Genomic DNA, 14,135 nt, shown 5'->3' with positions numbered 1-14,135 from the left:
TCCTCCAAATGAGACATGAGGTATTCATGTCAGCAAAGAAAACCAGCACTGCTGCAAGACACTCCCGTATTTGGGAGAATTGATTTCATTTGTAAGATATACAGAACCAAACTCATGATTAGAAAAAGATACAGAAACTTGACTTTCAGCTGGTTGCACTGAATTGTTTTAGCTGCTCAAAGCCATCTAAGTGAGGTTTGTGTACACCTTCTACAAGTGCTACCTTAGATCAATCATCCTGCAATGCCTTCCAGACCGCCTCTTGTCCATCACACTCTCCCTGTAGTCAGGTAATGATCCTGAATCTTTGCTGCAGAAGAACTCTTTGATTTAACAGTGTTTCCTCTCCACTCTGTAGCTACAACTCAGATGAGAGTATTTTTTCCAAGACATCCATGGAATACCCTGTGCCAGCAGAAGGTTCAGTGCCACACTCTGGTCATCCTGCTGGCAAAAGGCAAATGGGCATTACCTGAATCTGCTTTCCTACAGCCTGGAAAACTCTGCCTGTCTGTATTTCTAAAGCTGATTCTAAGACATCAGGATGGCAGCAGACCATTTACCTGAGCAGATCTGGGCAGTTATAAATGGTCACTCCATTTGTGCTTGCCTCCGCAGGCTCCTGCCAGAAGCATTCGGAGTCCTGGTGAGCTTTCCTGCCTTGGTTTTGGAAAGTGCTGAGTTTTCCCACCAAAGATAGAAATAAATGATAGTTGAAGTCAAAAGGTGTCAAGTGCACAATGCTCGTGTCTCAGTACACGTCGGGTGAAGCCAGCCCTAACAAGCTATGCTGTGCTGAGGTAGCCAGGCAGCTTCCAGCAGGTGCCAAAAAGCAGGCACAGCAACTTACATCTGGCTGCAAATTCATTTACTCAGTCCACAGCTGATTAAACCTCTTGGGCAAATTTGGCTTTCAAAGTCCCATTCACCTCTCTAGCTTCCTGGAGACAGGAATAACTCACATGTTATTCCAGACCCCTGAAATGATATAAACTATTTTAAGAAAGGTTCAAATCCACTTACTGATTAAAAAATCATGCTTCTTATGTGTCAGTCTGAATTTGGCTCACTGGATAACATGGGGTCCAAGGAATTTTGGCTGGTTTTATGTAGCCTTGTCCACCATAACAAGTTTGATTGCACCACCTCTAAACCATAAATAGCAGATCAGTCACCAGTCCTGAAGAGCTTCCTTTGACTAGACTTTCATCACCTCTTCCTGTAATTTCTACAGCATTTTGCTAAATATTAAAGCTAATTTACCCCTCCTGAGGTTTCAGACTGTAACCCCTTCTGCTTGAGATGACAGCTTGTCAGTGTTGATAGTGATAAATGGAAATATCTCACCCTTTCATACAGGGAACCAGGCAAGATTTTTTTCCTTTGAAACAAAGTACTTCATACTTCCTGTTAAGATGATTCATGTGAGTAGGTAATGATAATGACTTACCGTCTGTACACCCATCCATCCAGACTGAGACCAAAACTCCATAAGCAGTAGAGACAATTGCCTGTGCTCATTCAGAGAAGACATTCATTCCTTTCTCCTACGCTGGGACTGATCTTAAAATAAAGCACTTCCCAGAATGAGCAATGCTACAGGATTCTGGTACATATCACATATCAGTATCACATTGTGAGGGGTTTAATGGCACTGAATTGTTGCATGTGCCTCGCTGATACTCCCTTCTGTATCTGTGAACCCAGCATGATTAAGCGTGGAAGAATCAATCTTTCTTATATTTAACATACCTGCAGATCTAATTTCACTTAAATGCAGCTCACTGCAATTGTGAGTCACCAGCTGAGTACTAACTATCAAAGAATATGTACAGATGAAACAGAGGAGATAGATTGTTTCTGTTATGAAGAATGCAGCTGACTGTGTTAAACATGCTACAAGCCTCTTAGGTAAAACTTGTGCTAGAGCCAGTGGGTTCCTGCAAAATATAACAGAGGCAAAAATAAAGTGAATCTTTTATTAAAATGGTTTTTTTCTGTTTATTCCCTTAAGGTGCAAGTTCAAGGAATGACAGGGAACATCCAGTTTGACACCTATGGGCGGAGAACAAATTACACAATTGATGTGTATGAAATGAAAGCAGCTGGATCGCGGAAGGTGAGTTTCAAGATATGCATCCCAATTTCATGTCTTCATAGGTGTTTATTCCAGCAAAGTAATGAAACTCAAAAGTACTACACAGGCACTGTAATAACAGGGCCCTGAGGAAACCCCACCTTCTCACTGTCTTCTCTATCCCAGGAACTTTGTTGTATTCTGTTCTTGGGCCAAACCACTCACCCTGGTTAATATTGTCATCGGTTTCCATGTCAGCTTCAGACTTCACTTTTCCCCCTAAAACCCTTCTGGGTTTTTTCCACTACCAAGCATAATACCTGCTGTTGTGGTCCCGTCCTCAGCCCTATCTCCTTAAATCCCATTCCATCTTCAGGCCTCAGAGCCACAGCGAAGCAGGAGCCTGTGGATTTTAGAAACCTTCCGAAATTAACAGAAAATAAGTCTGGTTTCAGTTAGAATTTGCTACTCATTTTCTTGTCTGCTAAATAAAGTACAGACCCTAAGTGGGATAGGTGCCTAGCACCTGTTATGGGAGGAATTTAGAGCAGATCTTCAACAATAATGATGTAGGAAGGGTTTCAGGAGAAACGAGAGAAGTGTCCATGTGGCCGAGGCATGAAAATCCCCTCGATTTCACCTGGTGAAAGGTACCTAACCTGCTTAGGCACCACTGAGAATCCTTAGACTCTTCTGCACATATTTGACAAGAAAACACCTTTGGATATGGCTTAGCCATTCAGCTAGGTTTGTAGCGCCAACAGCAGTGTTACTCCTGTGTTATGGAGAAACTGATGTAAGCACATAACAGTGTAACCACAGCACCATGAACATAGAATAGTTAGGGTTGGAAAGGACCTTAAGATCATCTAGTTCCAACCCCCCTGCCGTGGGCAGGGACACCTCACACTAAACCATATCACTCAAGGCTTCATCCAACCTGGCCTTGAACACTGCCAGGGATGGAGCATTCACAACCTCCCTGGGCAACCCATTCCAGTGCCTCAGCACCCTAACAGTAAAGAATTTCTTCCTTATATCCAATCTAAACCTCTGCTGTTTAAGTTTCAACCCATTACCCCTTGTCCTGTCACTACAGTCCCTAATGAAGAGTCCCTCAGCACAAGCCAGCTGACAAATAGCCACCTCATGGTCACTGAGGGTTTTGTATCCCATACTGAAGATAATGATGTGCCTGCATTGCTAGTGATGTCTGGGCATCCACTCTAAAGCTAGCGCAGGCATGTCTGCAGGGACTGTATTCACTGTCCAAACCATGGCAGAATATGGATAAAAATGATAAAATCAAAGAATTTTACTCATAGTGCTGTGCAGTTTAATTTCTTGTCTATAGTGTATTCTTATGCTGTAGGTACATGAGAATTTATTCCACAGGCACCGTGATGATGTGAATTTAGATAGAGGGAATTTCATATGCATTTTCACTTAGATTTGACTTGTATTTATGTAGGGGTCTGCTTGAGAACATGGTTTCTTTGAAGAAAGTAGATTAAAGCTAAAATAGTCCTTTAATGGCAAGAATGTTGTGTAAGTGTTAGGAAGCCCTGTCTTTTGAGCTTGCTGTTGCAAGTTCATGCACTCGAGTCCTTGTAAACATATACAGTGAGGTAACAATCTCCATTTTTATAGGTTGGTTATTGGAATGAATATGAAAGATTTGTGCCAGCATTAGATCAGCTGCCCTCTAATGACACTTCCTCTGTGGAGAACAGAACTATAGTAGTCACTACCATCTTGGTAAGTTTGATGTTCTTAGTGTGTTTGTGTTTGGGAAATAAGACACATGTCCCCTGAGGTGTGTTAGACACCTTACCAGGAGGCAAATGTTGAATACTATGTGACTTCAAGTGACTGAAAAGTTCAGTATCTTCCAGAGATGTGCTAAAGGCTTGACCCTGCAAACTTCTCTGTGTATCAATAACCTTATTCACATAAGGAGCTCACTGAGCTCAACACTCTGCTCTGCTACTTCTCAGCCACTTGAACTCAATCACATGTCTCACAGAAGTTATTATGCATGTATGTAATTGACTGCAGGATCTGGCCTCTCTGATATAGGTTCAAATCTTGCACCCTTCACTCAGGTACAGCTCCTGTAAACTCAGCCCCTGTGGACTGAGTAAGAGTGGCCTGTAGAAGCATATAGAGAACTGGAGCTGCTCTAGCACTGGGTGAAAAGCGACCTATACCTGTGCAATTCCAGAGGAGTAAAGCTTTTCCTGTGTCTCACAAACAGCAGCATGTGTGTCAGTCCCAATGCCTCTAGCAGATGTGTTATGTACAGTATTGTTTGTGACTCTTATGGCTGTTACAGTTCTACTAAGCATGAACCAATTTTATGCTACTCCCTGAAGCACTGTATTTTATACTTCTATGGATTTAGTGAGATATAATCAGCATTTCAGCTAGAATTTTCCAAGAAGGCTAAGGGAATTTAGTTGCAAAAATTGCCTCTTTCTCGCTTCCCTTAGGCTGCTTTGAAAATATCTCCATCAGAGCCCCATTCTAGACCACTGGGGCCTTAGGAAATGATTTTGGTGGTACAGGTGTTGGGTATGTCAGTTCTTTACACCTGAGCTATTACTACAGTGATGCTATTTGACTGTCTAATCAGGCCTAATCCTGCAAACAAAAGTGTAACTTTGTTAAACTGGAATAGTCCTGTTGTCTTTATTGGATCCATACTAGGAACTGAATCAATGGTATGTGTGGCTGTAGGATCAGACAAGAATTTTTCGACTGCAAAAGCCTGTCATTCTAATTGCTATACCAAAGCAGGAGATACTGTAAATACTTGCCAGTAATATAGAGGATAATAACAGCTCTCATTTTGTATGTTTTAAAGCTGTATTTTACATTCATAGACTTTTGATCTTTACTTTTGTTTCAAAGGAATCACCATATGTAATGTATAAGAAAAACCATGAACAACTAGAAGGGAATGAGAGATATGAAGGATATTGTGTAGACTTAGCTTCTGAAATAGCAAAACATGTTGGAATAAAATACAAACTGTCAATTGTTGGAGATGGGAAATATGGAGCTAGGGACCCTGAGACTAAGATATGGAATGGCATGGTGGGTGAACTGGTCTATGGGGTAAGTTTCTCTTAACCTTCATTTTAATGTTGTCTTTATCAAAAGTTATGCTGAAAGTTAATAAACTGCAAAATAAAGATGATTTGTTTGAATACCACCTTTAAAATTCTAGGTATTTCTTTGCAGTGCTATTGTTTTAGTTTACATTTCTAATCATTTCATTGCAGGAAAGTGTCATTTTTTTACTGCTGTTCTCCAAATCAGAGTCCATAAAATGCTAAGAAATAGCACTGGGCAAATTAGCACAATGTCCATTTTGCCCTTCATAAAGTACTTTTGCATTTGCCGTGTCTCCTTTTCTCTGTCAGTCTTGGCAGTGCTGGTAGGGTACCCCTCTCATTAAAGGTCTGATCCTATGATGCTAGCCCTTGTTGGATCACTGATGTCAGTTTGTGTTTGACCAGAGACTAAGGACTCAGCCCCATGGTTGGGTAAGAAGCAATGCAGGTGTGAAATTGCCCACATCCTTTTTTCTTTTCAAACCCTGCCTTTAAAAAACAACTGTGAGACAAAAAAAAGCCCTCTCATTCATTGCATTCATCTTTACATTTCTATCCTGGGTGTGCATTGCTTTGTTTAGTAAGAACAAAAACGGTCCGGAATTGCCATTTTAGAAACTCCTTTGAAAATGAGAGTTTTGGAATACAGATAAACCAGATGGAAGGAGGAGAAAATTGGCTTTGCAGAAAAGACTTTACAAGCTGATATTTCATCTTTTCTCTTTCCCCAAATGGTGATGAGATGATTTGTGATTCCGCCCAAATCTTTACAGTTTATTTTTAACAAGCTCTGCTTTATTAAAAATATCTGAGCAGGAGTGAATATTTCAGTTGCCTCCTTTTGTTCCATAGCTGAGTGTAATCTCTAAAAGTCACCTCAAAATTTCCTTGGGATAACATATCGTGGTTCTTGCAAAGTGTTTGGTGAGATAATTCTTTCCAAATGAATCAGGCTGTTTAAAGTAATTGCTAGATTTGCAGAAGTTTCCTCATTCTGATGCAGTGAGAATAAGATGATGTTTTATTCTGGTAAATCCTGATGCCTTATTACATACTTGGTAGCCTATTAGACTCCAAAATACTTTATATAAGCCACAATGTTTTTGTAGTATTGCATTAAGGGGAGGGTGGGAAATCTGCTGATAGAGAAGGTGAATGGGGGTTTGGACCCCTGGGTTATATCTCCCCTGTTGCACTGAGGTTTGACATTATGCAGATATCTGAACTCCCATGCCTTAATTAGGTGCTTTGGGAAACTGGTTTTACCTCTTTTCACGAATACAAGAGCATTGATAACCTCTGAAGCAAAGGTTTAGTGTAGTTCCAAGCAAATTACACTGCAGTGGAAACCTAAACCATCAGTTTACCTGTATGTGGTTCAAGAAATACCAAGAGTATTAGCTGTAATTGAGTCCTTTTGATATATTTGCAAGTCACAAGCCATGAAACAGTTTATTCACTTAAAAAAGTAATCATACTATATGCAAAAGGCATGACAAAGTAGAACCTGAAATTACTGCTAACAGCCAGGGCACAGGGACCATCTATACCAGAATAGGAAGGGTGTGATACAGGTCACTGCCTTTGGGACTTGAGCCAAGTAAGATTAGCCTGTGCAGCTGCTGTACAATGAAAGATCCATCTGGATAACAGGCAGCAAAAATGATCAGAGGGCTGGAATACTTCTCCTGTGAAGAAAGGCTGAAAGACTTGGGGTCATTTAGCCTAGAGAAGGCCCTGGGGAGAACGTAGAGCAGCCTTCCAGTACTTAAAAGGGACTCATAAGAGAGATGGAGACAGACTGTTTAGCAGCGCCTGTTGCGATAGGATGAGGCATAAGGGTTTTAAACTAAGAGAAGGTCAACTTAGACTAGATTTAAGGAAGCAATGTTTTACATTGAGGGTGGTGAAACACTGGAACACAGGCTGCCCAGAGAGGTGGTAGATGCCTCATCCCTGGAAGTGTTCAGGGTCAGGTTAGATGGGGCTTCGAGCAACCTGGTTTGTTTGAAGATGTCCTTGCTCACTGCAGGGGTTTAGACTGGATGACCTTTGAAGGTCTGTTCCAGACCAAACCATTCTGTGGTTCTATGATAAACAGATTGGTTGCAGCTGCCTTTTCCACAGCCTCTTGGAAGGAGCCTTGCTTAGAGAACTGCCTCAGCATCAAACAGCCCTAGCCACTTCCACTTGACCCAGCCATGCTGGTTGACCTTTCCCCACCAGCAAAAATAAGCCTCGCAGGCACCACAGAGCATACCTTAAAACAGCCCCTAACCCACCCCACCACTGTTGTCTCCTCCTGCAAAAATGCCTGTTCCTTTGTATTCTGAAGCTCAGTTTTCATCTGTGTTTTCTCATTAATGAAAAAGAGGACTGTTTCCCTCCCTGACCCCCAACAGATCCTCTTCTCATGCTGTGAGCTCAGTACTGAAGCTCTTCACTGCAGTGCTCAATTATTCAAAGGTCAGATGCATCCCTTGAGGTTTGACTGTAGACCCAGGTTAATGCTTACAGCCCAGTGCTGCTGAGCTAGCTCCCCATCCTGCAGAGCTGAACTTCTCAGCTGGCAAGCTGCACTGAAATCCACCTGGCTTTCTGTAGGCAAGAAAGCAGCCCCTGAACTCTTAAGTAGAAACCTCATCAGACCTCCAGATCCTTTCCCAGCCATGTGAGCAAACACCACCAAAACCCTTGGCCTCTTTATCTGTTGAGAGGGGACTATGTACCACACTCACAAGGATGTGCACAAAGCCCTTTGAAGATGAAAAGTGCTCTAGAAGTGCTAATTATTTGGAGCAAGTGCCTCATTTACGTGCTGACTTTCCTTTATCTCTCTGGGGCTTAAAACTCTATTAGGGAGCTAAAACTGTACGTTACCCCTGATGCCCCAGTGAGCCTTGTCTGAAAAATGACTGTCATATTTGGCTCCTCTGGATTCCATTTTGGGAAGACAAGAGGGAGATTAGATTTTAAATGCCTTTATTAGCATGTATGGAAGAGAGGCATGGGGGGGATAAAAGGGACCTGATTGGTTTTGGTACCAGTTATCACTTGTCTCAAGTGATAAACAGGCAAATGCAGCATTCTCCTGACCCAACAACCTTCTCACCACCCTGGCACTGCTGGGAAGTCTTACCAGGCTTTGTGTGCTGTGCCCTATTTTGCATAGCCATTTGCATACAATTTGTTCCTAAATTTGCTCTTGGGCAGTCATAGGAAGTGAGTGGCTTGTCATTTTAATGCCAAAACGCTCATTAACTGCAGTTAATGTTTCATTCCTGCCAGTTCATTGTTACTGTCGCTCTGGCTTCCTGTGGGATGCAGTGTAGACTCAGGAGAGGAAGTGCAGCCAGGTCCTCACAGCCTCCAGACCACTGCATTGGAGGGCTCTGAATGGCAAGGAGGAATGGAGGGGACCCAGTGTGCTGAGCTGTATCTGAAGCAGCAGGGGTGCTGCAGGTCCTGAGGCTGACCAGCACAGCCCTGACTCCAGTGCATGGCTGCCTGGAGGTCTGCATTAGCTGGGTTAACTGGAACAGTTGCAAGAGGTACACATTACCTGGGCATAAACACATTAAAATACTTCCCATTAGAAATTCCCCCTCCCCTGTCCCATATCACGTCAGGGCTGGTTGGAGGGTATAAAAGTCTGCTGTGCTATAGGGCCCCCTGAAGTCAAGGACAATCTCAGCTGGCCCTCTTGGACCATTCCTTGTGGCTTTGCAATGGGCTGTACAAATGAACCTGGTTACAGAGAAGGGCAGCACAGGGATGGCAGCCCTGGAGGCAAGAAGTTCTGGCTGAGCCAGTACTACCAAAGTCCTGGGCTTCAGACAGGAGAACCCATAAGTCTTGTTAGACAGGAGAACCCATAAGTCTTGTTGTGGTTTGTTAGCAATTTTCCAATGTTGGTGGTAGTAGTAATAGTGGTAGCAATAATAAATGGTAATGAAATATGACATAAAATTAAATTTATTTGATTTTTCATAAATAAAAGTCAGTTCAGGTTGAAGAAAATGTTAATTTTGCTTTTTCATTCTGATGGTGTCAAAATAAGACTCTTATTCCTACTAGAAAAAAAACCCTCTACCAATTCAAGTGCTATTATCCTTCAAACTAAGAGAAATTTCTAAAACATAGTGGAAACTTTTGACAGAATAAAAATAGCAACGAGGTAAAAGCCTTTTTTTCATGGACATTTTGGATGAGGGAAGTAGCTAAATCATTCTCAGGGTGGAAGGCTGAATGGCTGTTTAAATCTAAGCAGCAAAGCAAGCCATCAAGGCAAGTGCTGTCCTCCAGTGATCTGTCCACCCACTAAGGACGTGCGGGGCTGAGCAGCAGCAGCTCCTCCCGGTGCACAGGGCTTTGTACCCACCAGCTGCTGAGCACTAGACAGTCGTCTTTTCTCTTCTGCAGGGTAAGCCTCTGTCTATAGGCTTTTATATCTTCTTTCCCTTTTGATGCTGGCTGCTGTTCTTCCTTCACTCTGCAGCCAGGGAAAGCCTTCCCTCCCCGGGCCTGATGCTTTTCACAGTGCTGAGGCTAATTGACAGTAGGTTCAACACAGATCTTAATTGTAGCTACAAATGCTTTGGGACTGGGAAGAGCAGCCAAACCTTACAGCCTTTAAAACTCTCCTCGGGTAAAAAAAAGGTCTTTATAGAAACCTTTCAATATGTAAAATAGTGTAAAGGAATGAAGCAGGGATGTAAAGAACAGACAGTCCCCTGAACACAAGCAGCCTCCACAGTCTGTCAGAGTGGGACCACCTACACATCTCCCTGCCTTTAACAGCTAACCAGCCTCGCCTGGCCTCTCTGGCTCTCCCAGCAGAAGAAGAAAGACTACATATGGCATATACAGCCTTTGAATCGTAGTAGAGTGGAAGACTAATTCGCCTCAAAATGTGCCATGTGCTCTTAGTCTGTGGCAGAGCCTGACTGTGCTATAAGCAGGAGAAGCCCACCCTTCACCCAGGGACAGGTGCCCAAAGGCATCTGATGTCCCACAGCTCAGGCAGCTGTGTGCAGATAGACATGGAGTCCCTGCCCAAACCATGGTGGCACCAGGACCACAGCCCTGGCACAGCCCCATGCACAGAGCCACACTGACATGGTCCCAGACTCTATCTGCACAGCTCAGGAAGCAGATGTACCCTTAGTTTCTCCATCTGCGTACAGTAATAGTGTATCAGGAGGAGCTATGGGCATCCACATAAAGCATGTATGAACTGAACATTAACAGACTATAGCAGACAAGGCCAACTGCAGCTTAACACCTTAATACCTTTTTACACGGCCCAGCTAATATACATTCGGACTTCAGTGGAGCATGTTGCTAGTTGGGTGTCAGCTGTTGTTTTTGAACAAGTGTGAGCTAATGTGTTAAAAACACATTGTCCCTGTGACCTGACCTCTCAACACATACTTGGGCATACTGGACTCTCTTCACAGGGTAGCATTTACCAGTAGATGCCACAGATGATGTGTTGCTCAGTCTGACACCCTTTTCTGATACTTGGAAACCTCAGACTGTACTGAGAGGACCTAAAATGTGCTCAGTCTGTCATCATTCCAGCATAGTCTCTTCTATGTATATCAGCACTTCTGGGGTGGTTGGCTCCTGATGGAAATCAGGCAGTGTCCCTCTGCTTCCATCCACACATACCTTGAGTGCTGGCTGGCTTCCCATCACACAAAGGCTTTGTAAAGTGACTGTAGCCCACACCCATTGCTTGGAAAACAGCACATTAGCAAAGGAATTGTTTGGTTCTGCAAGCATGAATGACCTGCATGTACAGGTATCGCTTGTTGTATAGCTAGTGCATAGCTTTGAAGTTAGGAAGACTCATCTTTAGGTCTGTAAGCAGAAGAATTTGGTTCCTCCTTTTGGATTACAGAGGTGGAAATCTTATCATTTTTATTTCCCCATGCAGAGGGATATTTCCATTTGGTATTTTTCTCCCTCCCCTCAAGAGTCTTGAGGATTTCAGCCCCTTGGGGTCAGCTTTGAACAGAGTGGGTAGTTCCTCGGTGCTGCATGTCCCCTCTAAATCCATCCCTCCCACACTAGTAGGCAAAGGCAGAACAAGCCTCAAAGGAATCCATGACATTTCTCACCCAGCTCAAACGCAGCAGAGATGATGTTTGAAACGCCATTAGTCATGAGCGATTAGCAAAGCTTAGTTGTTGAGGTTCTTAAACCCCCCCTCCAGTTGTGCACAGGGAAGGGCATGGTTGTGGTTGTGTTCCTTTTAATCGAGCTCAATTTTCATGAGTTCTGCTTATCTGCAGCCATTACAGGAGGGCAAATTCACAACTGTGCAGCAATCATTAATGATCCTGTAGAGTGCTTAGAGCTCTCCATAAGCTCTCCATTTCAAATACTGTATCTCTAAGTAAATAAGCGAAGAGCAGTCTGGGCTTTAACCTCTCTAGTCCAACTAATATTCAGAGAAGTGGTGGGGAACCAGGCTCAGTTGCTGGATTGTAGCTGATCCACTCTCAGTGCCCTGGTTGTTGATGGTTTCTGAGACCCTGTGTCTGAGCCCACGCTTGTTCTCTCTGCAGAAAACAATTGCTGCCATTTTCACTTAAGGCATGAAGGTGTTTGTTGGTGTTTCCATTATATTGAACACCTACTGAAAATGGTAGGAAAGCAGGAAGACAGAAATGTATTGGGAAAAGTTAATGTTTTATCTCTTAATATTAAAATGTAATTTAAAATCATTTACAAAGAAATCCATGCTGAGTGTTATGAATGAGGACATGGCAACGAGGCCTTTAAAAACTGATTTATCTGTGCTTCAGCACAGCATCAGCTTCATTCCCCCCAAAGACCCCATAGGAGCATCCCGCATGAACTCAACTGCTCATGAAGGAGATGATACAGACTTTATTGCACGCTGCATCAGCACATAGGAAGAGCTCCACCGTGTCTGCTTTTGCAATTAAAATATTACTTTGGGAGGATTAAATTTCTCCAAGTCCAGGGGAATGCTGCAAAAACTGAATGTTCTTCCAGCTGAACCAGCCTTTTCCTGCCTGATGAGCTGTCCCAGGGCTGGCTTTCCATGTGCAGAAGTGCCAGGCAGTAAGGCACCTGCCTCCCACCCAAGCTTCACTTCAAATACAATCACTGCTAAGTCTCTGTAGGGGTCCTTATCCATTAAGCTTACTCTCCTAAGGATTAATTTGTAAGTACCTCATTAATTCAACACAAGACACAGTAGCCATGGTCAAAGTGCTTAGTCTTCCAGCTAGCCGTGGACTCTGACTATGTTTAAAACTGATACTCTGCATCTCATACTGACTGCAGGCATGTAATATTTAACAGGAGCTCAATAAGCAGCAGCTGCTAGACAAATATATGTTTGGGGGGAATTCAACAGTGAAGATGTTCCAGCATCACCCAGTCCCTTTATCACACTCTACCTGTGTCCCCCCAAGTTTCTCTATTACTTAGGTAATGAACAGGTTCATCTGCAAAGCCAATAAATACCCAAGTATCCAAAGGCAGTCAGAAGTTTCAGGGTTTGTAGTCAAGTCACGTTAGGCTGGATTTTTGCAGTAAGTGACCAAATCACTTTGGTTTTCTCCTTGGGGAAAGAGGTCACTTAAGGGAAAAGACAATGTCTAACGGGGCTGAGGAGGGCTGTGAGAGGGTACACCAAGGTCCATGGTTTCCAAATGGCTTCCTTCTATGCACAGGAATGATTTATCTGATTATTATCAAACCACAGCAAGTCCCTTGGGCATGGCTGCACAGTGACACTGAGGCACCAGCTGGCACAGAGCAGTGATACCAGGATTAACCTTGTGAGAAGCCTTCACCATTTCTGATTATTAAATGTTAAAATAACCAAGCCACCAAACAGCTATCTAGGAGGAGGAACAAATCAGATATTAATGCAAGTCATGTACACTGCCATCAGATTTACAGAAAGGCATATTCAATTATTTTACAGCACAGATTTTAATCACTTCTTATTAACAATTCCTAATAACTTTTATTCAAACTCCTACTTAATCAGGCTTTATTTTTGCATCAGAAAGAGGTACATACTTACTAGTGGAAAACAAAAACCTGATTTAAAAGGTGCACTGTGGTTTAGGTATTGAGAAGGTAAACTTTCCCTAGGAATAATTCTTTCTCTGAAGTTTTTAATTTACCAATGAAAGGCCATCTGTAGAAATACCAGTGACATGAATAGTTAGGGTTTAACTTTTCAACAGTTTAAAATAGAAGATTTAAAACATTATATGTAGGTATACAGACCCTCATAAAGATAATTTTTAAATTAAAAGGGCCCTTTTCTTTAACATTCTAATCCCTTCTGTTGCAAATGCTGACACCTGCTTGAGTACTTGCCTGAATCAAGACTAGGTTATCTAACAGCATGACTTGAACCTTTCTGGCATAGAAATACAGGTGCAATTAGATGCATGTTGAAAACAAATTCTGGAATGCTATGTTTGATCAGGTAATAATACATTTTTTTACTTCACATTCTTACCCTCCCATGGAATCCCAACAAAGATGTATTGATTAAAGGGAAGGGCATTGGTTCAGAGCATACCAACATGGGGGTAAATGACAGACGCAATGCGATGAGATTGTGCTTCCAGGTGATGCAACCCCAGAGCACAGTCTGTGTTAAAGATCCATAGAGCTGAGTTCTGTAAAATATGATGATATCCATTATACTGAAAAACAGGCTATTGACAAATCCTCATTATTGTTCTTCAGTGACCACAGAAAAAGTGTGCTGTCTAGTTCCTATCACCTCACTATTTTGCCAGCTTGTATAGCTTATTACAAAGGGGTTTCAAATGAGTATACGAGTGGTAGCATCCAAATGCAGCTGAAACTCAGTGACCAATTACGTCTCTTATATTCCCTTTAATGGTCCTGGACTAATCAGTAAGGCCAAA

General features: G+C 42.7%; 1 protein-coding gene across 2 annotated transcripts in view; it reads left to right on the top strand.

The window, feature by feature from the left end:
* The window catches only part of GRIA3 (glutamate ionotropic receptor AMPA type subunit 3), a 145,797-nt gene that overhangs the window by 88,552 nt on the left and 43,110 nt on the right, over positions 1 to 14,135 (top strand). For both annotated transcript variants that reach the window (XM_005148297.3, XM_005148296.3), the window contains exons 8-10: positions 2,015 to 2,119; positions 3,728 to 3,835; positions 4,991 to 5,197. In XM_005148297.3, coding sequence (XP_005148354.1) covers positions 2,015 to 2,119; positions 3,728 to 3,835; positions 4,991 to 5,197 — 420 coding nt within the window. The remainder of the gene's footprint in view (positions 1 to 2,014; positions 2,120 to 3,727; positions 3,836 to 4,990; positions 5,198 to 14,135) is intronic.

The sequence above is a fragment of the Melopsittacus undulatus genome, chromosome 6 (assembly GCF_012275295.1).
Source record: "Melopsittacus undulatus isolate bMelUnd1 chromosome 6, bMelUnd1.mat.Z, whole genome shotgun sequence".
Classification (NCBI taxonomy): Eukaryota; Metazoa; Chordata; class Aves; order Psittaciformes; family Psittaculidae; genus Melopsittacus; species Melopsittacus undulatus.
The sequence above is the reverse complement of the archived record's forward strand: the minus strand, read 5'-3'. Positions and strand labels throughout refer to the sequence as shown.